Genomic DNA, 24,888 nt, shown 5'->3' with positions numbered 1-24,888 from the left:
ATAAATAAATATTAAACTAAAAAACAAAAAGCCAACTTTTTATCAACTTCCCAAATCAATTTCCAAAAAACTAAAAAGCTTGTTAAAAAATCAAAAGTCAACTTTTAACCAACTTCCCAAAACACCTCACTTTATATTTGTGAATATTTTTTTATTTTCAAAAAGTAATTTCGTACCACGCGGAACCGCGTATTTCGCAGGTGGGGTTTGTTTGGGCTTTGTTTGTGAAGTCACTTGGGTGTGTTTGACAACGTTTACGTTTTCAGTTTATATTTATAAAAAATTTATAAATTGATTTTTGTTTATTTTTAGAAAAACATAAACTACAAACATGTTTGGTAATTGACAAAATGTTTAAAAAATTTTAAAAATATAAAAAAGAGTGAAAAATGACAAGTGGTGGCAAGTGGCGGTAGAAGACGGTAGTGGAAAGTGATGACGGTGGGTGGTGGGTAGCTGGTGGTGGCGAGTGGGTGGTGGTGGTGGGTGGGTGGGTGACGGTGGCGGGTGGTAGCGTGTGGGTGGTGGTGGTGGTGGCGGTGGCGGGTGGTGGTCGCAGGTGGGTGGTGGATGGCGGGTGGGGTGGTAGTGGTGGGTGATGGTGGTGGGTGGTAGCGAGTGTGTGGTGGTGGCGGGTGGCGGGTGGTGGTGGCAGGTGGGTGGCGGATGGCAGGTGGTGGTGGGTGGTGGTGGTGGTGGGTGGGTGGGTGACTGTGGCGGGTGGTAGATGGGAGCGAGTGGGTGGTGGTGGCAGGTGGGGTGGCGGGTGGTGGTGGTGGGTGGTGGTGGTGGTGGTGGTAGTAGGTGGTGGTAGGTGGGTGGTGAGTGGTGGTGGTGAGTGGTGGTGGCAAGTAGGTGGCGGGTGGTGGTGGCAGGCGGTAGATGGTAGTGGGTGGTGGCGTGTGGATGACAGGTGGGTGGTGGTGGCGGCGGTGGCGATGGTGGTGGTGAGGGGTGGGTGGTGGCGAGTGGGTGGTGGTGGCGGGTAGGTGGTGAGTGGTGGTGGGGAAGGGTGGGTGGTGGTGGCGGAAGACGGTGGTGGAAAATGGTGGCGGGTGGTGGCTAGTGTTGGGTGGTAAAAAAAAAAAAAAAACTAAAAACTCAAAATAGAAATACATTGTTTGTGTTTTCATTGTTTGGCCAAATTTATAAATTGAGACCACTGATTTATAACCCAAAAATTTTACCAAACAAGTTTTTATTTGAATTTTTAAAATTTTTGTAAATATAAACAGAAAACTGAAAACGTAAGTGTTTCCAAACGACACCTTATATTTTGAAATGTGGTCAAGTATGTTTTTACGATCACCACCTTAAAAAAAATATAAAAATAAATTAAAAATATATTAATTAGTTTTAAAATTATTTACATAGAGACCTTTAAATTGTTGAAAAGTATCATTTTAAACACTTGAATTATAAAATCCTTTAAATAAACCTCTTAAGTTATTGAAAAATATTGATTTGCACCATAAACTATAAAAGTATACAAATAAATTTATTAAATTATTGACGTATTTCACTTTGACTTCTTTTATCAGGGGTCTAATTGGTACATTTTTATAATTCAGAGGTCTATTTGTACGCTTTTATAATTTATCATATTTCAGAAATTATATCTCACTCATTGAGGTTTCTAATTACATAATACAAATAAGGGTAAATTACACTGACATCCCCTGAGATTTATGTTTATTACAGTTCCCTCCTCACATTTAGAAAATTACACTGACTCCCCTGTTTATTTAATTTTATGTATGATGATTATTACGGTGAGGGAAGAACTGTTATGCAACTTTAAACCTCAGGGAGCAATCTGTAATGAAACTTTAAACCTCAGGGAGGGGGATGTAATTTCCAAAAAGTGAGGGGGGAACTGTAATAAATATAAATCTCAGGGGGTGTCAATGTAATTTACCCTACAAATAAACTTCTTAAATTATTGATGTATTTCACTTTGATCCATTTTATCAAGGGTCAAATTGGTATGTTTTTATAATTTAAGAGTCTATTTGTATGCTTTTATAATTTATCATATTTCATTTATTATATCTCAATCATTGAGGTTTCTAATTACATAATACAAATAAACTTTTTAAATTATTGATGTATTACTTTGACCCCTTTTACCAGGGGTCTAATTGGTACGTTTTTATAATTTAAGAATTTATTTGTACACTTTTATAATTTATCATATTTCAGAAATTATATCTCACTCATTGAGGTTTCTAATTATACAATATATGGTCTTTTTCCTTAATCAACTATTAACCTTCATGTTAAACACTTTATTTATTTATTTATTTTTTGTTATTACATTTTATTTCTTATTTTCCCTCAACCAGTAATACTATTTGTCTATAATTGCATTGCCCTTTCCCTCCGGAAAATGCCACCATTATTATTGAATACAAGTATCTGATATGTCGTTGAATATGGTTGAAGATTTGTGATAAAATAAAGAGACAGATTGGGATGGGAGAACAAAAATGAGAATAATATAATAATTTTAAGGTTAAGTTTGACATCTATAAAAAAAAAAAAAAAGTTAAAAAGTCACTATTTTATTTAAGTCACATTATCTTATTTAAGTTACATTACCTTTTTATCACATCACTTCAAACTCAATTCATATTTCTTAAAAAGTAAAAAAGTGCATTTATTTAGAATATCCCAAACAAAGTATTAAAGGGCATTTGAGTGAATTTATTTTTTTATCAAATTAAAAAAAATCTTACAAGAAAATATTTCAAACATGAAAGAAAACTATTTGGTTGAGTTTTTAAAAATATATTTTTATTTTTTTTTAAAAATTACAAGTTAATTTGACAAAAACAAACACCAAAAAATTTATTTTAAATTTTTTAAAAATTAATTTGATTCCCACAGAAAAGAAAATAAATAATTTTCTATTTTTTTCACTAAGCTAATTTTAAAAAAAATTCAGAAAATTAAACCAAATAAATATTTTTGATAAATTTAATGAATTGTATTTGTAATTTATCATAGATGTTTAACGCAGTGGGCCATCCATCGAATTCAACGCGGCTGATACAATAAATCGCCATTGTATAAAAGGCAGTCAATTTGTCTTGGTCTTTAATTGTCCTTCTACACACAAGAGCAACACGAGAGAGAGAGAGAGAGAGAGATTATGTCGACTCTAACAGTTCCTCCTGTTCCTCCTTCCCCTCGGGATGATGCTGTCCAGCTCTACCGTGCTTTCAAAGGTATATATATATATATATATATATAATTAACCCCCAATCTCTCTCTCTCTCTCTCTCTCTCAATTTTATGATTTTTTTCATGGTGGATTTTCTGGGTCTAGTGCTTCTTTCAAATTATTTACACAGTTAGACTTCAATTTTTTTTTCCTTTTTTTTTTTTTGGGTTTTGAGTTGTGTCTTTGTTTAGTATATCATCACTTGATTCGTTGATATATACTTACATATATGTATAGATGTTCCTTTCTTTCTCCGTCATACTTCCATGTTTATGAGAATTCATAGAAGTAAGAAACTTATATGTGGGCCTTCTCTTGTCCCACTTGTAACCATCGATCTCAACCCTTAGTTTTTTTGTGGAAATGCTATGATTTATATTTTAGTGGTTTTCCCTAATCAATTGATTAGACTCATGTATATCTGTATTGCAATTTAATTTTATAATTTTTTAATCAATTGATAGGGGAGAATTTACAAATATCATGATAGTTATATCAAGAGAAAATTAGTGAAACATCTCTTTTCCAAGATGTTTTTTTTTTTTTATTAGCGAAAGGCCTTTGATGAAATTTCTTTGTGATTACACTAGAAAAATTTCTAAGTGAAAAGTAAAATTTCTTTGAGTTCGACGAAATTTCTCCATGAAAATGCTAAGAGATCTTAACTACTATGAAAATATTGTATGTTTTTTATCTTATAAAATCTTAATATCAGGACCTTAAAAAAAAGGAAAATTTGGCCATAACCCCCTCTTACCTTCTTTTCTTGTTAAAAGGACCAAAAAAAAAAAATTATACTTTCAAAACCCCTTCATAATTATAAAGTCTTGTATAAAGGAACAAAATTTTCAGATTTATATTTTGTGTGACAAATTTACCCCTTCATACACACACTCTCTATTTTTCTCCTCTTTCTCTCCATCAATTTGTCATCTCTCTCTCAGTTCCTTCTTTCTCTATCTCTTTCTAAGAGCTCTCTTCACCACCACCACCATCGGCTACCCTGACTACCATCGTTTCCACCACCTCCATTGTCTCCACCAATACCGTCTCAACCATCGATGTTGTTCGTCACCATCACCGCCACCACCGTTTCACCACTAGCATCTCAACCACTAGCGCCATTCGACGCCACCATCGTCCTCCTTAGCGTCCAAGACTTTATATCTGAGATTGATGACCTCAAATTTGAGATCTATCATCTCATATCTATATTTTCTCATTCTTTTTCTCTTTATCTCCTTATCATGCTCTGTTTTCCAGATAGTAAAATGTTACTCTGGTTTGAACCAAATTTAAGGCAATAAATGTGCTCTCTCTATCTCTCTATCTTTCTATTTCTCTATTTTTTTCTCTGGTATGCCCTCCGTATTTGTTTGACAGAATGAGAGTAAAATTTTACTCTTGTATGTGCTCTGATTTTGTTTGACAAAATGAGAGTAAAATTTTACTTTGGTACGTGCTCTGTTTTTGGTTGACAGAATGAGAGTAAAATTTTACTTTGGTATATGCTCTGTTTTTGCTTAATAAAATGAGAGTGAAATTTTACTCTGGTATGTATTCTATTTTTGTTTGATAAAATGAGAGTAAAATTTTACGTTTAAGGGAATATATGTGATTAATAATATAAAATTTTACTTTGAATCATAATAGGTTTTACTCTGATTTAGAGTAAAATTTTACTCTGAATCAAAGTAAAGTTTGCTAGGATTTAAAGTAAAATTTTACACTAAAATATACTGGGAGGATGACATTATAGGAGAGCTTATATATATATATATATATATATGAAGGTAGTATAGTAAAAGAAATAAGTTTTAAAATATTGGGGGTTTTGAAAGGATCTATATAATTATTGTCCTTTTGAATGACAAATTAGATAGTGAAGGTTTTATCACCAAGTACCCCTAAAAAAAATTCCTCTTATATAAAAAATAGACAATCATATCAAACCCAGGTAGACTACAACCAACCGGATGCCTTTGTATTATTGGAAAAAATGATTTTTTGATGACTTTAATGTGAAATTAAAGTAGGTCTCAACCATTGGTTGACGTGGGATTAAATGGGTTTAGATTCTTTGTAACAAGGCCTTTACCCCACAAAAAGAATGACATAAAATCATTAAGAATTGAATGAGAAATTGTCTTATAAAGTTGACCTCATGAAGAGGTATTGAAAAATGTGAATAACAACCAATCCTAAACTGATTGTAGAGGAAAGTTTTGATAGGTATTTGAATCTCAAGATTTTGATAAGGGTATGAGCCCTTTAAGAAATCCAAATTTTTTGAAGGAAGGAAGTTATGAATGTTTCAAGGATGGGCTTAGGCCAAGACTATGGTCCAAGTTGGTTATGGAAAAATTGCCATGTGCGCGCGCCGTTCCCCCGCTCTCTCGGACTGGGTCTAGGTCCGGGTCAGTGATCCGTGGATCTTGGGCTTGGGCTTAAGGCTTGAGGCTTGCTAAAATGAGTTAGGTTTGGGCTAGGCTGGATTGGTGATCCACCAACCTAATCTTTTTGGGCCAGGCTATGAAGTACGAACATGGACACGCGACACGACACGGACACGCGGACATGTAAATTTTAAAAAAATAGGGGACACGATACGCTGGGGACACGTTCAATATATATAATTAATTTTATTTATTATATGTCATAAAATTATAAAAAAATCATTAAAAGGTAATAAAATATACAAAATAACACTATTAAAATTATAAAAAATAAATATTTAATTAATTTAACGTTATATGTATCATTCACATTATATACTTTCACAATGGTTTGTTCTCATCAAAATTATCATCAAGTATATCATTAGAACTACCACCCGTAGCCATGGTTTCAGAATTAAAAATTGGTTCCTATAATAAAATTAATAAACATACATTATTAAAATTAACAAAACTAATAAAAAAAAAATTTTATGTACTCAAATAAAAACTAATAACTATAAAAGAAAATAATAACTGAGAGAAAAAAGAAAAAAAAGAAAAAAAAAAGAAATAGAGAGAGAGAGAGAGACGGATCAGTTTGTATAAAAGAAAATAATAACTATAACTCATTATATAACTCAAAAAATAAATGAAAACAAATCAGACAGAGGGTGAGAGAGGGTGCGAGAGAGAGAGAGAGAAAGAGACGACAACGACTGAGTAGATCGGAGAAAAGGAAGAATGAAGAAGAAGAAGAAGAAGAAGATCGACGACGAAGAAGAATAAAGAAGAGCAGTGTGTACCTTAACGACGGGCGACAACGAGACACGACCGACGACCGACGACCGACAAGAAGAGACGACTGACGAGGAGCGAAGACGAACGACGAGCAACCAGGTCCTCTCTTCCCTTTCTCTTATGTTCTCCCTTTCTATTTTGTGCTAATTGACGAGTTAGGGCACATATCTGTTTTACTTATTTACAAATCGCCTCCAAAAAGGTCTTGTAAATTGTAAAATTACCCACGAATGTGTCCCGAAAGTGTCAATAACGTGTCCGGATGTTAAAAATTTTTTTTTAAAAAAGGGACACTCTCTGCTACGTGTCGGACACGTGTCAACCGCGTGTCGGACGCGTGTCCATGTCCGACACTGGTACGGAGCCTTCGGAGAGGTGTCCGTGCTTCATAGGGGCCAGGTTTGCTGCAGATATGTGTTAAAATCCACCTACTCTCCACCTACTTTACCCACTTAAACCTACTCCACTAAACCTAACCCACTACACCACTACCACCTCACCTACTCCACTAAACCTAACCCACTACACCACTACCACCTCACCTACTCCACTAAACCTAACCCACTACACCACTACCACCTCCACTTCACCTACTCCTTACCTACTACACACTCACCCTCTTCTATATATAGGAATCATGAATCTTGTAATCTATCAATCAAGACATCAATCAATAATACATAAATTTTTACATGGTATCAGAGCAAGGTTAAGAATTTAATATTTTTTCGCTTCACCGGCGGGCGGCAACCTCGCCTTGGCCGCCCGCCGGACCTCAACCTAGTCCGCTAGAATTGTCTACTACATACCTACCTCCTCATCATATCTTCATAACATCTCATTCTCTCTCGGCATCATAGTAGCCGTGATACTGCTCATACTTCTGGACAGCGGAGAGAACATCGTCTTTCTCGATCTTTCCGCCGACGCCGGTGGCGAGATCCAAGGCTCCGGCTTTCGACATCACTCTCCCCAAATAGTCCATAGCAGCTTCTCCACCGGAAAGATACTCCTAACAGCAGCGGAAAAAAGGTGTTTCCCTCAGCCAAACAAGGCTCAATAGCTGTGGTCCTCATCAAAATACGTGTAATTGCTACTCCTGAACTTGGTTTCCCTATCCTTGCTAACAAGCTTCTCAAATGCTTCCGGGCCATGTTCTTCTATGTACTTCTCAGCAGCAGTTAGAATGTCATCTGGCTTACTGAAGATGTCCTTCTTCCTTGGGACATACTAGACGTTAACAGTCTGCTGTGGGTTAAGAAAGAAATGCCTCAAATAATGCTCATAAACATATGCAGCACCACTGATACTCTTTATGATGGTGGATATTTCAATGCCATTACAACACAGCACCTTGAAATTTATTTTATTTTATTTTCTTATCTCTCTTTCTGACCATTACAACACAGCACCAGCACACTTGTTCCCACCTTTCATCATGGTCTCCACTTTCTTTTTCTTTTTTTATATTTATTTTAATCCATCTTTTTGAAAACAAAACCAATATCACTTTTTTTAATTCCTTAATTTATTTTAATAACATGAGTGGCCTCTCTTTTCCACCATCTCCCTCTTTTTCTACACAATATTTTTGTACCACCGCCCACTCCATGATTTCCATATTAATATTATTATTATTATTATTATTATTATTATTTTCACAAAAAAAAAAAAAAAAAAAAAAAAAATTCATTCCAGTTGATTTTTCTGCCTTACCACACCTACCATTCGAGTTTGCCAAACACACTTATTTTATTCATGTCAGGATCAACCCCGATCATAATTTTACACGAGAGAAAAAAAAAAAAAAAAAAAAAAAAAAAAAAAAAAAAACCACCATAACACACCCAACACCTACAGTGGGATTTTTCTTCTCTACTCTGCTGCAGATCTCTTCTTCTTTCCTCCGTCCTGGGCGGCCCTTGACGGTGCTGCCTCCGTGTTTCCTACGCCGCCGAGCACGTTCACTCCTCCATACTCCTCCACTGCAGCATACGGCGGACCTCCAAATCGGAACATCACAGTGGCCTTCCGCTTCAGCTCCTTATTTTCTGCTTTCAGCACACTTATCTCTGCTCGCGCATCCTTATACATGCGTTGGAGCAGAGCCAGCTGGGAATTTAAATGCTGCACCTCATTTGTCCTACTCTGCAGCCGGTTCGACAAATTTGTGACCGCCGTCATGGTTTCCACGCATGACTTCAGAGTATACTGATTAGCCTCAATATCAGTTTGCACCGCCATTCTTTGCTCCACCGACCGCATCGGAAAGTTCAACGGAGCAAACTCCGGGGCGCTTGGTTGAGGTTCCAGTGCCACCGCACCAGTTCTCTCTCTTGTTGACTCGTTGAGGTCGGGAAAGAGGGTGAGCAGTCCACGGGAAGACGAAGACGAAGCCATTTTTTGGGCCACAGAGTGTTATACAGAATCTCTCTCAGAAATCTCTCTCAGAATATCTCTCACAGGTGTTTTTGCCTCAGCCTCAGCCTCTGTCTTATAGCCGAGGCAGCCACGCGCATCGCGCGCCTCTTACCGACAGACGACAAACGGGCGCGCAAGCCAAGGCGCCCACGTGCCTCGCCATCATCATGTCCGGCACACCTTTTTATGGATTGGACACGCCTTTTGATGGCACGCCTTTTGAAAAATTGGGCACACCTTTTGAGGGTGCATTTTTTAAGGGTCCGACAAGACTCTGTAAACTGTCCCGACATTAATTTCGGTTAGTTCCTTTATGGGTCCGACAAGACTCTGTAAACTGTCCCGACATTGATTCCGGTTAGCTCCTTTACGGGTCCGACAAGACTCTGTAAACTGTCCCGACATTGATTCCGGTTAGCTCCTTTATGGGTAAGACAAGACTCTGTAAACTGTCCCGACATAGATTCCGGTTAGTTTCTACAAGGGTCCGACAAGACTCTGTAAACTGTCCCGACATTGATTCCGGTTAGTTTCTACAAGGGTCCAGCAAGACTCCGTAAACTGTCACAACATTGTCTTCTACAAACGGTCCGACATGACCCCATAAACTGTCTTCTACAATGGTCCGACATGACCCCATAAACTGTCTTCTACATCGGTCTGACACCGCCATCCAGTGTCCTCTACACCGTTATGACACCACCATACAGTGTCCTCTACATGGTTATGACACCCCCATACAGTGTCCTCTACAACGTTATGACACCACCATCCAGTGTCTTCACCAATGGTCTGACACGACCATACAGTGTCTCTTATCCTCTTTTATTTTTATGTATTTTCTTATTTTGTTACTGTCTCCAAACTCAAGTTGGTTAGTTCCTATCCCCCTTGAGTTTGCGGGGGGCTGTTAAAATCCACCTACTCTCCACCTACTTTACCCACTTAAACCTACTCCACTAAACCTAACCCACTACACCACTACCACCTCACCTACTCCACTAAACCTAACCCACTACACCACTACCACCTCACCTACTCCACTAAACCTAACCCACTACACCACTACCACCTCCACTTCACCTACTCCTTACCTACTACACACTCACCCTCTTCTATATATAGGAATCATGAATCTTGTAATCTATCAATCAAGACATCAATCAATAATACATAAATTTTTACAATATGTATATACACACAGGCGTATAGCATGTGTAACTCACACATTGAATCCCCATCAATTGTGTGCATTAGTCCAGCAGTTTTGCAGGAGTAAAGGGTATTAGTTGCCAGTTTTCATGTCTAAAAGGTTACTCCTCTCTTCCCAATTGTGTATAAAAGAAGGCCCATCTCCCTTGGATTCAATACATAAATTTTGCTCTCAGATTATTGTCAAGTCAGTCTCCTCTTATAATTTTCTTCCTATGTTAAGAGAGTGCTGCCATTGTGGGTTCGCCAAAGATAACAGTAGGTGTTTCTGCGTTAGCTGGTCTAAATCGTCGTATCCTAAGAGACAGAAGTTGACGTTCCTCCAGCACCCACAGTGAGACAACTAATCTGTTTTAAGGACAATGTGGTATCACAGGTTTCGGGTTGCGCTTCTTTTCCTTATTTTTTGTTATATGTATTTCTATTCATTGAGTTGTATGGTGTAATGTCTTGAATTCTTTTCTTGTAAATCAATTTCATTTTATATGAATCTGTTGGTTTTTTTTTTTTTTTTTACACAATTTGTACAACAATCTTAAAACAGATTAATTATACTTTTCCATGAATCATGAAATTAGATGATTAGATTCATCTTTAATTCAAATTGCCCGTTTTAGTACCTGGGAAAATATCATATGTTTGGTTTATGATTTTTTGGGTGATGGCACTGTTTGTCTTATATACAGTTCATGATTTAATATATATGCATGTGATTTGCTTTGGTACAAATTCAATTTGCTTTATTTATCACCGGCATGCGTAGAATAAAACTATAATAATAATAATAATGTGCCCAGTTTTTTTTTGGTGTCCGTTTCTTGTATGCAGCATATGGGACCTGCCCAGAACTTATATGGACTTCTATTGGTAGTCTTGGTTGGAATATTATATTATTATAAGTTGCATGCTACTGTTTTTCCTTCTCATTGCCTACTGTTGCAATTCAATTTATTAAATAATTGTTTCAAGTTGATTGCTTCCAGGTTTATAATATGATTTGCATGTCTTTTCATGTTGTCATGTTCTGATTTAATCTGCATGCTCATGAGTGTGATAGTTTTACTTTTCTAGTTTAATTCCCTTGGTTATTAGATCCTACATTTGTAGGATTATTTGCATGGTTTAATTTTGCTAGAATTTAGTTGATTTTACAAGTTTTAGTTTTCAGGAATGTAATGTAATTTGCATGCGCCTTGTTTTCTAATTTCTGGCATTAGGTGTATGAATTAATTACATGTTTATTGTGTAGTAATTGCATATAATTCTTGTTGATTCATTTTAATTTAATTCTTAGAGTTATAGTTTTATTTTGTAACTCTTGCCAATTAAAAGTATTAATTGTATATTTATTTACGTGATTATTGTGTTATAATTTCATATAACTCTTGTTAATTAATTTTATTTAATTTTTAGAGTTATAAGGTTTATAATTTATTTGGGAGTTATAAGTTTAATTGTATAACATGTCTAGCATTTTAATTTTACTTAATTTTGCTATTTAATTAATTTATTGCTTTTACAGTTTCATTCAATTATTAGCTTTGTATTTTGTTGTGGTTTTCTACTAACTTCCTTTGCAGGCACACCTATGCAAAAGGGAATGAAAACAAAAATACAAATCCGAATGAATAGGATTTGGGATTGTAAAACAAAATTATGGACTACTAACCTTTTTGAACAGAAATACCTAAGCGAGGAAAGGAGTTTAGAGAATCGATAATCCAATTTGGATTGGTTTACATTTGTTGAGTGAAGCAATTTTTTGCTTGGGTTTCGTTGGTTTTTACCAATTGTGTAAAAGTAATTTTTATTTGCTTGTATTGTTAAAAGCTATGAAGCACGGGTGCGGGTGCGGGTGCGGGTGCGGGTGCGGGTGCGGGTATGAGTACGGTACGGGTACGAGTGCGGGTACGCCGATACGGCAAAATTCCAAAAAAGTAGGATACGGGTACGGCTGCGGTACGCCGATATTTTTTTATTTATTTTTATTTTTTATAATTATGGTTAGAAGATCCAACCTACAAATTGAAATTAAATATCAAAACTAAAAAGAGAATTATAAAACTAAAAGACAAATATTAATATATTTCAATTCAATACAACACAACCAACACCAATTCAGTCCATAATCCAAGCAATGGAAAAACAACCAACACCAAAAGAAAAACAAGGCCAATTCAGTTCATAACACAAGCAAATGAAAAAAAACAAAAGAAAGCCCTATATATCTAAACTTGACACTTCAAAGTTCACTTCCATCAACTTCATCATTGAATAAAATAGCTTCCATCTCTGGCTCATCAAGTGAAAGATTTGCAATTTCAAGGAAACCAGAACCCTCCAATGAATCAAATGCATCTCCCCCAACGTCCCATAACTTGGTCTCTCCTTCTGTGCATAGTTGACTCCTTCTTGATAAGAGGCGAATATTGGAGTGCACAAAAACCAAATCCTCGCACCGTTGTGGTGTCATTTTATTCCTCCTCATAGAGTGAATGAAAGAGTAGGTGCTCCAATTCCTTTCACAACATGATGAGGAACATGGTTGGCTAAGTAATTTCACTGCCAAAGATTGGAGCGTAGGTGCAGAAGAGCCATGTGCCAACCACCAAACCACTGGTTCCATTACGCCTCTATCACATATTGAGTCAGAGTCACCAAAACTTTCTAAACAACCTGAAAACTTCGCATACTCTGTATTAACAACTCTTCTCTCATCTGAATCAGGAAAGTATCTCTTAAAACACTTGATTCTCATCTCAGAAATTTCAACATCTTTGTGAGGAGGAACACGAATGGGATTTTCATGAAGCCACATCCCATTATAATACCTAGATTTCATAATTAGAAAAAAATAATAAGTAAATTATGCAATGAAAAAAATTAAAGTATAAACTATGACTCTAATGTGAATTATACCTTGGATTCAAAGAATGAGCAAGGCAATGAAGAGGTGTGCTACTTTTTGTCCACCTTTCCACTAATATTTGATGCACTATAGAGTAAAAGGATGACTCTTCATTTTCTGACTTCCCTTCACGTCTATAGATGGATGCCTTCACCCGTTCAATCATTGAATCCCACATCTCATAAACCAAATGTAGACATGGCTTATCTGTGTCACAAAATCTGAGCATCTCATAAATTGGCAATGTGAATGAGAGTATATATTCAATCTTATCCCACCAAACATCATTCAACAACTTTTCCTTTACAACACTTGCTTTCCCAACATCATCTTCCTTGTAAGAAGCCCATTTGTCACTTATCACCATTGTTTGGAGACCATGATATATAAGTTTAAACCTTTTTAACATAACAATTGCAGATGCAAAGCGTGTATCTGCAACAGAAAGTAGCTTCAAAGGTACAAACTCATTAAAAATAGCTAATCTCATAGAATGATTCATGATGAAATTTTTCACAAACATTACATCATCAATCACAGTAGTGATCCAATGGCACTCATCATAAGCATATGCAGCAACTCCAATTTCCTTCGCAGCACAAATGTTCTTAAGAGCAAGATTAAGAGTGTGCACTACACAAGGTGTCCAAAAGATCTTCGGATAATTACCTTGAATAATTGATCCAGCTGCACTACAAACTGGAGCATTATCAGTAATTACCTGAATTACATTAGTAGGACCCACTTCATCAATCACTTCACTAATTAATTTGGCAATATGATACTTGTCCTTGGTCTCACCCTCACAATTAACAGCTTTTATAAACATAGCTCCACCATTACATGCTGCCATAAAATTAATGAGAGGCCTCCTCTGTGCATCAGTCCATCCATCAGATACTATACTCAACCCCTTCTCATCCCATGATTTTTTAGTTGGTTCCAATAACCTTTCAATATTTGCCCTTTCTTTTTGAAGTAAGGTAGTCCTCAACAAATTATATCCAGGAGGGACATACCCAACAATTTGATTCTCAGCAGCATATTGAAAAGCATCCACAAAGTATGGATTCCTAGCCAAATGGAAAGGCAAACCGGCTGAATAGAACATACGAGCAATTAAAGAATGTAAGTGCTCTCTAACACTTTGATTGAATGCCTTATCTAAAGGACTACTCCCAATTGCCTTTCTCTTTCTTGGTGCATAACCTTCCATTCTAAATGTTCCAACATCTTCTACACTGCCGTGGCTAGCACTAATTTGAGAAGATGGTGGTGGTAAAGGAACATTTTTTGGCTTTGCCATTTTTTTCCGGTTCTCAGCTTCTTGATCTGCCTTTCGAATTTCAGAAAGAAGATCACTCTTGTTCTTCACAATTGCACACACTCTAATTCCATGGCCAGTAAGTAGCAACAAATGGGCTCTAACTCTAGAATATGACCCTTGGTACTCAATGTTACAAAAATTACACTTAAATTTTGTATTACCACTTCCTCCTTCTCCCCTTCTAACTAATTTTGTAACATAGCCCCAAAGAGGAGCATTTTCATCTCCAGATTGATCAATGGAAGGAGCAGAAGCACTTGCAGCAGATGAACCTAAACTGCTTGATGAACTCATTTTCCTATAAGCATAAAAAATAATATTTTTGATGATTAAAAATAATATTTGTGATTAATTATTAACAATGTTTGTGATCTAATTTTTTTTTTAACATCAGATTATAATTATTTGTGATCTAATTTTTTTTTAATATCAGATTATAATTATTAACACTTGCAGCAGATTAATTATTAACTTTTTTTTTTTTTTTTTTTTTTTCTAAATATGATTGGGTTCAATACCTCTCTAATTTTTTTTTCGTTCTACATCAGATTATACCTCTGAAGAAGAAACAAGAAACAAGAAAAAAAATCAAAAAAAATAGAGATGAAGAGATTCTGACCAGTTGCTTGGTTGCTAGGTGGCTGATATGCAGTGCAGGGGACGAATTGAAAATAGATGCTTGCTGATCTCTATATATAAAAAAAAAAAATGAGATGAAGAAGAAGAAACGAAGAAGATGAGAGAAGACGAGGGTGAAAGGAAGATTAAACAGAGAAGAAGAAGGCTAAGAAGAAGGTGAAGAAGAAGATGAAGACGAAGAAGAAGAAGACTCACCGGAACTCTTGCGTCGCCGTCGCCGGAAGGGAATGGTGGGTCGCCGTCACCTCTTCGTGCTGTGTCGCCTCACCTCTTTGCTCGACTGATGACAGATTAGGGCAAGAGTGATGACATTAGGGCAAAAGAAATTCATTCGTAATTTCGTAAATATCTTCTTTTTTTTTTTAATTTTTCTTAATATTGCTCTGGTGCCCCTCAATTCTCCAGAAAATTTGATTTCTGCCCCGCCATACCCAAAACGCACCAAAGGCGTACCCATGCCGTACCCGAGCCGTACCCATGGCGTACCCGACAGAGGCAGACGTACCCGACTACTTTTTGCCGTACCCGGTACGCGTGCAGCCGTACCGGTACGCGTACCCGCACCCGGTAAGTACCCGGTGCATGTACGGCACTATTTTTGGAGTACCCGTGCTTCATAGGTTAAAGCCATTTTATTTGCTTAATCATTGTTGTAGCATTTTTTTCATTACTTGTAATTTGGTTAGCAATTTTTAAATTGTTTGTAAGTTTGGAACTTGGTTTGGTTTTCTGTAATAGAAACCAAAGTGTTTAGCCTTGGCTAAAGAGTAGTCCTTATTTGTTTAGAAATGACAACTAAGACGGATATGGTTCCAAACCTTTAGGATTTGAGGAAGTCTTTGGGTTTAATCATTTTATTCTCAAAGTGTTGGAAAACTAAGTTGGAGAAAGTCTTTGGTTATAATCTGATGATTTCCAAAGTGTTTTGGTTTTATATCTGATTATTTTCAAAGTGTTTTGGTTTTAAGAAAAGAAACCAAATTTTAGCATTAGCTAAAACATTTCTGATTTTTATTCAGAAATCATGGACTTAGTTCCGGGTGTACCGGTTAACTTTTATGAGTGGTGTAATTATGGAAGCAAATTTTTTTTGTTTGGGAATTGGTTTGTTTTAACCTGGTTTATTCCTTGGAAAACTTAATTCTAAATTTGTTTCTCATGGATTAGGAGTCAACATATTCTTGAAAATTTTGTCTAAGGTTAACTGGGTATTAAGTGGGACCAGTGGGACCCCTCCAGCTTTGTTGGAAACTTTCCTGAGCATATTCGATTCTAGGGTAAGTGATGAGATCAGTTTTGAATTAAATTTCAAACTTTGGATTTTCTAGTGTTAAGTTTAGTGTCTGGAAAAAAAGAATAGTGAAATTCTGTTGTGATTTTTTTGAAATGACTTCAAGAGGTGACAATAGAAATGTTGTTCCACCTGCCAACTTTAAGCTTTGCGAGGTTCTTAAAAGAAGATCTAAAGTCTAATTAAAGGAAATCATAAGATTGTATAATAATATCTCTAAATTAATCAGAGGCAATTAGTATGTTATCCTTGTGTTAATTATAGCATATATGATTGCTATGTGACTTTGCTTGAAAGCAAAGATAAGACAACCAGTTAGGGTGGGTGAATATATTTTTGAATTTTTAAATTTCAAATATATTCTTAAATTGGTGGCTCCTAGTGAGTACAAGATCACTGATCACAGAGATAGAAAAGTGGTAGTTCCTAGGAGGTGTTAGACAACTATCTACACAGTTTCCTAGTGGAGAATAGATTACTGATCACATATCAAGGCATGATGGTTCCTAGTAGTGGAGAAGCTACTGATCATATGTCAAGACATGATGATTCCGAGTAATGAAAGTATCTATTGATCCTATGTCAAGACGTTGTGATTCCTAGCAGTAAAGTGACTACTGATCACAGGTTAAAATATTGTGATTTCCAGTAGTAGAAAGTCTACTGACCATGTTATGAAATTCCGAATAGTAGACTATTGAACAACTGGATTTGTGTTTCCTAATAATAAGACTTTTTGCTTCATAGTAATAGGTTGGACCAAATATGTTTGGGTGCCTAATCCGGTTGATGACATTCTGGGAATGTATTTACTGTGATATGATTTTGAGAGTTTCATAATCATTGTGACACAAGGAATTGTTTAAAGACCCTGTATGAATTTTTGAAAAAAGGCCAAAAGCCTTTGTATAAATTCTACAAATGTGGAGGTGTCATGCAAAAAGTGTTAGGATAAGCCTAAAAATCCGTTGATTTTGTATTCAACGGTTTTGTACAATATAGCAGTGCATATCGATTTCTTGTGTTTAAGTCTGCTATTCCAGATATACACAAGAATACTATCATGGAATTTAGAAATGCATCTTTCTTTGAAAATGTATTCCCTTGTCGCATCCAAGAAGGGGTTCCGAGTTCCATGAAAAAGGTTGAAGGTGACAATGATCACATAGATGATCAAGTTAAGGAAGTAGATGAGCCAAGAAGGAGAGAAAGGGCTAGGACCGCAAAGTCCTTTAGTCCGGACTTCTTGACTTATATGTTAGAGGGAGAATCTCGAACTTTTTATGAAGTTGTGACTTCATCTGAAAGTCTTTTGTGGAAAGAAGCAATTAAGAGTGAGATTGACTCCATCTTACAGAACCATACTTGGGAGTTGGTTGATCTACTCTCAGGCAGTAAGGCCTTGGAGAGCAAGTGGATCTTTAGAAGAAAGATGAAAGTCGATAGATCAATTGATAAGTATAAAGCTAGGCTAGTTATCAAAGGATACAGGCAATGAGAAGGTCTGGATTACTTTGATACGTATTCACCTGTGACAAAGATTATATTCATTTGCATGGTGATTGCGATAGCAGCTTTAAGTGGTCTGAAGATACATCAGATGGATGTAAAGACAACTTTCTTAAATGGAGATTTGAATGAAGAAATCTACATGTAGCAACCCGATGGGTTTTCAGCTCTAGGATAAAATAAGAAAGTCTATAAGCTTATCATAACATTGTATGGTTTGAAGTAAGCTCCTAAGCTATGACATAAGAAGTTTGACAACGCTATGTTGTCAAATGGATTTAGAATCAGTAAGTGTGACAAATGCATATATGTTAAAGACACTGATAGAGGTTATGTCATTTTGTTTCTATACGTTGATGACATACTTATTGTTAGTAGTAATGATGAAATGATTAGAACTACGAAGAGATTGTTAAACTCCAAGTTTGACATGAAAGATATGGGTCTTGTAGATATCATTTTAGGTATTAAGATTACCAGAACATCTAGTAGTATTATACTTTCTCAGTCTCACTATATTTAGAAGATACTTGAGAAATTTAGTAAATCAGATACAAGTGTGTCTAGGACACCGGTAGACGTGAGTATATTTGATCAAGAATAATGGTGAGAGTGTCTCTCAGTTAGAATATTTTCGGGTTATTGGAAGTTTGATATATCTGATGAGTTGTATAAGGCCGAATATAGCCTACTCTATTAGCAAGCTTAGTAGATACACGAGTAATCCGAATGTTACTCATTGGAGGGGTATGATTCGAGTGTTAGGTTATCTACACTAAACCTGGGATTATGGGCTGCATTATACCAGATATCCAACGGTACTAGAAGTGTATAGTGACGCTAATTGGATATCTGATATAAAGGACTCTAAATTCATTAGTGGTTATGTGTTTACCCTCGTAGGGGTAGCCGTGTCTTGGAAATCATCCAAGCAAACGTGTATATCGAGATCAACAATGGAATTCGAGTTTATTGCTTTGGATAAAGCAACTGAATAGCTTTCCTAATTCGTTGAGGATATTTCACATTGGCCGAAACATGTGCCTGCTATCTGTATTTATTGTGATAGCCAATCGGTAATTGGACGGGCACAGAGTCATATGTAAGTCTAGACATATCCGTCGTAGACATAATTCCATACGACAACTACTCTCTAATGGAGTTGCCTTTCTAGACTATGTAAAGTCTAAGGACAACGTTGTGGGTCCGCTAACCAAAGGGTTAACTCCAGAGTTAGTAGAAATGTTGTCAAGAAGAATCGGGTTAAGGCGTTTAGTAATGTTATCGGAAGGGAAAACCCAACCTAGTTGACTGGAGATTCCAAGATCTAGGTTCAAAGGGACAATCTAATTTCGTGTAACGGGTGAGTCATTGAAGAGATAAATCCTCTTATCTATTCCTTTGTACAGTGATACCTTATAGGGGTAGAAGGTTAAGCTAATACTTTTAATGACCTAAGTGATATGAATAATTAATCGTGGTATAACGGGAAATCTTATATAGGTCCCTTATGTGAGTTCAAAGTGGGGTCGCTTCTTTAAGAATTGTTAAGGCCGAATTCTTTAAAACAACTCATTGAACTAGGCTAGTGTTCCAAGGCCATACCGAACACACCAGTGAAAACAAGAACAATGGTTGAACTAACTTCTGTGTGAGGTCTATTGTCATGGTTTACACAAATGGCAGAACAGTTCAAGACCTTACGTTCATTGGTCAGCCAACAAATCCGATAAGCTTTCACTACGAAATGTTCAAGGCCAACAGCTACCTTTTCTGATGCAGGGTTAGTCTGCGTGTTCTCTCTCCTAGTCTTTGTTGTAAATGTTGTCCGTTTTCTTTATTCAGTCAATTTTTATTCATGTAGGGGATTGTTAGAAAAAATGATTTTTTGTGATTTTAATGTGAAATTAAAGTATGTCTCAACCATTGGTTGATGTGTGATTAAATGGGTTTAGATTCTTTGTAACAAGGCCTTTACACTACAAAAAGAATGACAAAAAATCATTAAGAATTGAGTGAGAAATTGTCTCATAAAATTGACCTCATGAAGAGGTATTGGGAATTGTGTATAACTACCAATCCCACATTGATCGTAGAGGAAAACTTTAATGGGTATTTAAATCTCAAAATTTTGATAAAGGCATGAGCTCTTTGGGGCATCCAAATTTTTCGAAGGAAGGGAGTTATGGATACTTCAAGGATGGGCTTGTGGTCCAAGTTGGTTATGGAAAAATTGCCACACCTGCGTGCGCCATCTGCCTGCCCGGTCTGGGTCGAGTCCGGGATTCGTGGGTCGTGGATCTTGGATCTTGGGCTTGGGCTTGTGGCTTGGGCTTGTGGCTTGTTGAAATGAGTTAGGTTTGGGCCGGGCCGGATTGGTGGTTTACCAACCTAATCTTTTTGGGCCAGGTCTGCTGCAGATATGTATATACACACAGGTGTATAGTGTGTGTAACTCACACATTGAATCCCCATCAATTGTGTGCATTATTCCAGTAGTTTTGCAGGAGTAATGGGCATTGGTTGCCAGCCTTCATGTCTGGAAGGTTACTCCTCTCGCCCCCATTGTGTATAGAAAGAGGCCCATCTTCTTTGGGTTCAACACAGAAATTTTGCTCTCAGATTATAGTCAAGTCAGTCTTCTCATATAATTTTCTTCTTGTGTTGAGAGAGTGCTGCCATTGTCGGTTCGCCAAAGCTAACAGAAGGTGTTTCTACGTTAGCCGGTTTAAACCGTTGTATCTTGAGAGACAGGAGTTGGCATTCCTCCAGCACCTACGGTGAGGCAGCTAATCTGTTTTAAGGACATTGTGGTATCATACAGGTTTCGGTTTGCATTTCTTTTCCTTATTTTTGTTATATATATTTCTGTTCATTGAGTTGTATGGTGTAATCTCATGATTTATTTTCTTGTAAATCAATTTAATTTCATATGAATCTGTTTGTTTTTTTTTTACACAATTTGTACAACATGTATCACATACAATAATAATTGGAGTGACCATTGCTTTACACGTAATCAAGATGATTCGAATGAAACTTGTTTTTTGCTTAATTAAACTTGTATCCACCCCCATTAAATCTTAATTCTACTGGACCGTGTCATCTTGAACTTGGTTGGTTGATATTTTGAACTTCGAATATTTCCCTAATGCAATGCAACAGCCACCTTCATTGAAATTCTTCATCCTACATAAAATTTGACATCAAAGCCAATGTTCTTTCTTGGAAAACCAATTGTTGTAGCCCCTAAGTGGGTTGAGAGGAGAGTTCCGAGCTAAAAGACGCGTAAAGAGATGATTGATAATAGCCATCGATGATCAAATAATAGATTCCATTGAAGAAGTAACAAAACCTAGAACAAGATGGAGCTGCAAAAAGCACAACAATTGAATTGGATAGTATGTATTGGGAAAACAAGTTGTAGGAGCAAATGCTGAAACCCCGTTTCATTGTCAAGCTCAACTATTACTGACTTTGGACTTTAGAACCAATGTTTTAAAAGGTGTGCTTAGGCACACACCTAAGCGCGAGGCGCAACCTTGCGCTGCAAACAAGTTGTGGTGAGGTGCAATATGCAAGGCGCAGCTTAGGCGCTGAGGTGAGGGCTTTTTTTGGAGACGCAAGGCGTGGGCTTCGTGGATTTCATGGGCTTTATCTATTTTTCTACTCCTACTGTGCTTTTTATATCTTTTTTGAATTGCAAACTAGACACTTAATTGTTTTGAATTTTATTTGGATGATTTTAAAACTTGAGGTTTTTGGTGGATGTGAATGTGAGACTATATCTTTAGTTAGATATTATATTTCTAATTTTTAGAAGAATGAATGTTATGTTTATCAATTATTTGCAATGGTGAAACGTGCTTTACTATTTTCGGAATTCTATATATATTTGTTATGTTGAAAAATTTGCCTATTTTATAATTTTACTTTTCTTCTACTACTTGCGCCTTGGTGCGCTTAGAGCCTTTTAAAACACTGTTTAGAACCAAAATATGATCTTTCTTAATTGAAGATGTGATTGTACAACAGTTGAAGTATAGGTCTGCTGCATATTTAGATTGTAGACTATCTAGCATTGTATACACCTTAGAACCATAGAAAGCCTGCAAACATAATAACTCTAGTACTTAGCTTATAGAAACCATATATTGTAATAAGTTAATAACATCTGGATTATACAATGTTTTTCTTTGTAGAATTGCATATTTCATAAAAAATAAAAATAACTTCACGCTCTTAATGAAAAGGTTTGTTTGTCAAGTATTTTCTCTTCACCCCACATGTAAAAGAGGTTTATTACATATATTTTAGAATTTGGATGTTCTTAATTATCTACATTTTTTGGGGAGGCTTTTTTTTTTTTTTTTTTTTAATTTTTTATTTCTATTATTTTATTTTTAAATCTTTATCTTTTTAATCTTTAGGATTTGGTTGTGATACTGAAGCTGTGATCAATATTGTTGCCCATCGTGATTCAACACAACGTGCTCTGATCCAACATGAGTACAAAGCTATGTATTCTGAGGACCTTCTTAAACGATTGACTTCAGAACTTCATGGAAAATTGGAGGTATTAATTCCCCCTTTCCCTGGCACTACCCTTGAAATTTAAAAGCTTTCCCTCTCATGCTTCTTGTTTTAGTTAAACACATAGAGACTGATTTCTCCCCCTTCCTCAAGTTTGCATCTTGTAAAATCTCTTCTATGTGTCAGACAGCGGTTTTGCGTTGGATGCATGATCCAGCAGGACGTGATGCAATTATATTAAAGCAAGCATTAAGTAGTGGCTCCACTAATCTTGAAGCTGTCACTGAAGTACTATGCTCTCGGACACCATCCCAGCTTTACACCTTGAAGCAAATCTATTATTCAATGTTTGGGGTTTACCTTGAGAATGATATTGAACAGCTAACCTCAGGTGATCATAAGAAGGTAGTCCCTCTCTCTGCTGTGTGTTTGTGATTATTGGATTTAGCATTATCATAAACAATGTGCTAGAAACATACAGCATAATTGCCCATTTCAGTAACTTACAGGGATTTTATTGCTAGCCTTCTTGACAAAAAAAATAAAAATAAATAAATAAATAAAATTGGGTATTTCATCCATGTTTTGTTGTTTTGGTTCACAGGCTTGTGTTTAATTTTTTTTGTGGGATAATATATATATTGGCAAATAAGAAGCAGAATAAATATTTATACCTCAACTACTACTACTTGTATATATATTTATTTTAAATTTATTTCTTTGTTGAAAAGGAGTTAGAAATCTATTGCTAATCTCGTTGTTCACCTGCACATGTATTTGCTAAATGAAATCAATTAAACTCGAACATCGAACTGGATCTCTTTGGTTATCATAGCAGCATCTCTGATTTCTCCTCAGGTCTTTGAGACTACAAATATTCTTCTCCTGCCAATTATAGCTTTTCATCACATGGAAAGCAGAGTTTTATGTACCTATATATAGATATATGTTTATACATATGTGTACACATGAACACATATATTTCCAGTGTTACAGATTTCCCCCCTTTTTTCTTTCAAGGGAGGAAATTGAGAGTCTGACTTCTTGATGTGAAATACTCGTTGCAGCTTTTGCTGGCTTACGTAACCACACCACGCTCTGAAGGCTTCGAAGTTGATAGAGAGATGGTTGAAAGGGATGCTAAGGCTCTCTTTAAAGCAGGGGAGAAAAAATTGGGAACTGATGAGAAAACTTTTATACGCATTTTTAGTGAACGAAGCAGGGCACATTTGGCTGCTATAGATTCTTCTTATCATAACATGTATGGGAACTCACTGAAAAAGGTAATTTGTTCTTAATGTCGTCACCGTCCCTTTGTATCTGAAATTCTTGTTATGATTTTTGACAAATTGAGATAATTACAGGCTGTAAAGAGTGAAACTTCAGGGCAATTTGAGCTTGCCCTTTTGACAATCCTACAGTGTGCACATAATCCTGCAAAGTACTTTGCAAAGGTATTTATCCAGTCTTTAAGTTTTTTTTTTCTTATTAATTTAATTAGGACTTCTTAGGATGCGTACATATATGGCTTTATGTAATAGTTTTAGGGACTAGACTATCATTTGAGTCTTGAACAACTGGTTTTTGAGATATTGACTTGGGATTGTGACTTCCCAAATTTTTCGTTCTTCAACAATACTTCTATGCAACGCCACTAGTGCATAATATTTTCTCAATTTCATTTTTGGTCAAGGCAATATGCAATATATCTTTACTTTTTGTGATGGGATTGTAGTTCTCACAACATATGGAGTACAGAATTTTCTTTTTAACATATAAAGGCTCTTTTGTTTTGATTGCTGTGTTTGTGTTTGTGTTTTTTTTTTTAAATTTTTATTTTCCTTCCATATATATATATATATATATATTAACTAATATGATCCATCATGGGGATTCAAGTTCAATCCATTGATAACTACTCTGGAACATTACAGGTATTACATAAGGCGATGAAAGGATTGGGAACCGATGACACAACACTTATAAGAGTTATCGTGACAAGAACCGAGATTGATATGCAATACATTAAAGCCGAATACCAGAAGAAATACAGGAAGTCATTGAATGATGCGGTTCACTCAGAAACATCTGGTCACTACAGGAGCTTTCTTCTTTCTCTGCTGGGTCCAAACCATTAGGCTTGTGATGGTTGTGTTTATAAATAAAGCACTTTAAAATATATATATACACATTTGCATGTGTAATATGTATACTATGTTTGGAGTGTTGAACTTAATGGTTTTAGATTTGCAGTTTCTTTAGTTGTGTGATGGGTGAGGCATATTAGGGTTGTGTACGGATTGGATTGGATTGGATTGTCTATTTGGAGAAAATATCACTCGTACTACTCTTGGTAAATCGAGAAATTTCTAATTAAGAATTTATTATTCCAACAGGTTAGTGGAAAGTAACTCATAATTTCACTTTGATAGTGTTTGATTTATTAGAATTAAGATAAAATGAAATGATCATTTCATGAGAATGTTCATTCTCAAATTTGATTTACTAAAAAAAATAATGAAAATATATTGCAGATTAATTTATTTATTTTCGAATCCATTCCTACTGCCTTGTACTACTTTTCAA

The 24,888-nt window shown here is 36.0% G+C and overlaps 2 protein-coding genes across 6 annotated transcripts; one reads left to right on the top strand and one right to left on the bottom strand.

Annotated features, from left to right (window-relative positions):
* Positions 1 to 3,008: 3,008 nt before the first annotated feature.
* On the top strand, positions 3,009 to 24,695 carry LOC145814839 (annexin D5-like). 4 transcript variants are annotated; one of them, XM_082911829.1, is made up of 7 exons: positions 3,090 to 3,230; positions 20,439 to 20,549; positions 22,200 to 22,345; positions 22,489 to 22,707; positions 23,370 to 23,585; positions 23,667 to 23,756; positions 24,237 to 24,695. In XM_082911829.1, the coding sequence occupies exons 1-7, from the start codon at positions 3,155 to 3,157 to the stop codon at positions 24,438 to 24,440; spliced, it is 1,062 nt and encodes a 353-aa protein (XP_082767955.1). In that variant the 5' UTR covers positions 3,090 to 3,154; the 3' UTR covers positions 24,441 to 24,695. The 4 variants fall into 4 exon arrangements, with proteins under 4 accessions (XP_082767957.1, XP_082767955.1, XP_082767956.1 ...); XM_082911830.1 differs by lacking the exons at positions 3,090 to 3,230; positions 20,439 to 20,549 and adding exons at positions 14,968 to 15,199; positions 15,375 to 15,536; XM_082911831.1 differs by lacking the exon at positions 20,439 to 20,549 and having other exon boundaries at positions 3,009 to 3,230.
* On the bottom strand, positions 12,152 to 15,018 carry LOC145814837 (uncharacterized). 2 transcript variants are annotated; one of them, XM_082911825.1, is made up of 3 exons: positions 14,950 to 15,018; positions 13,015 to 14,628; positions 12,152 to 12,926 (listed from the first exon to the last, which is right to left on the bottom strand). In XM_082911825.1, exons 2-3 carry the CDS (start codon positions 14,622 to 14,624, stop codon positions 12,338 to 12,340), a joined length of 2,199 nt encoding a protein of 732 aa, XP_082767951.1. In that variant the 5' UTR covers positions 14,625 to 14,628; positions 14,950 to 15,018; the 3' UTR covers positions 12,152 to 12,337. The 2 variants fall into 2 exon arrangements, with proteins under 2 accessions (XP_082767951.1, XP_082767952.1); XM_082911826.1 differs by lacking the exon at positions 14,950 to 15,018 and having other exon boundaries at positions 13,015 to 14,725.
* Positions 24,696 to 24,888: the final 193 nt, after the last annotated feature.

The sequence above is a fragment of the Camellia sinensis genome, unplaced genomic scaffold (genome assembly GCF_055761805.1).
Source record: "Camellia sinensis isolate YWXY unplaced genomic scaffold, ASM5576180v1 Unanchor13, whole genome shotgun sequence".
NCBI classification, from domain to species: domain Eukaryota; kingdom Viridiplantae; phylum Streptophyta; class Magnoliopsida; order Ericales; family Theaceae; genus Camellia; species Camellia sinensis.
Note: the sequence above shows the minus strand (reverse complement) of the source record. Positions and strands in the feature narration are given on the sequence as shown.

Excerpts from the sequence above, each read along its gene's own strand:
- LOC145814837 (XM_082911825.1), bottom strand. The coding sequence starts at position 14,624 with ATGAGTTCATCAAGCAGTTTAGGTTCATCTGCTGCAAGTGCTTCTGCT. Across the intron at positions 12,927-13,014 it reads GCTCATTCTTTGAATCCAAG|GTATTATAATGGGATGTGGC; the intron begins GTATAATTCACA and ends TATGAAATCTAG.
- LOC145814839 (XM_082911828.1), top strand. The coding sequence starts at position 15,275 with ATGACATTAGGGCAAAAGAAATTCATTCGTAATTTCGTAAATATCTTC. Across the intron at positions 15,537-22,199 it reads GGTACGCGTACCCGCACCCG|GATTTGGTTGTGATACTGAA; the intron begins GTAAGTACCCGG and ends TTTAATCTTTAG. Across the intron at positions 22,708-23,369 it reads CCTCAGGTGATCATAAGAAG|CTTTTGCTGGCTTACGTAAC; the intron begins GTAGTCCCTCTC and ends TACTCGTTGCAG.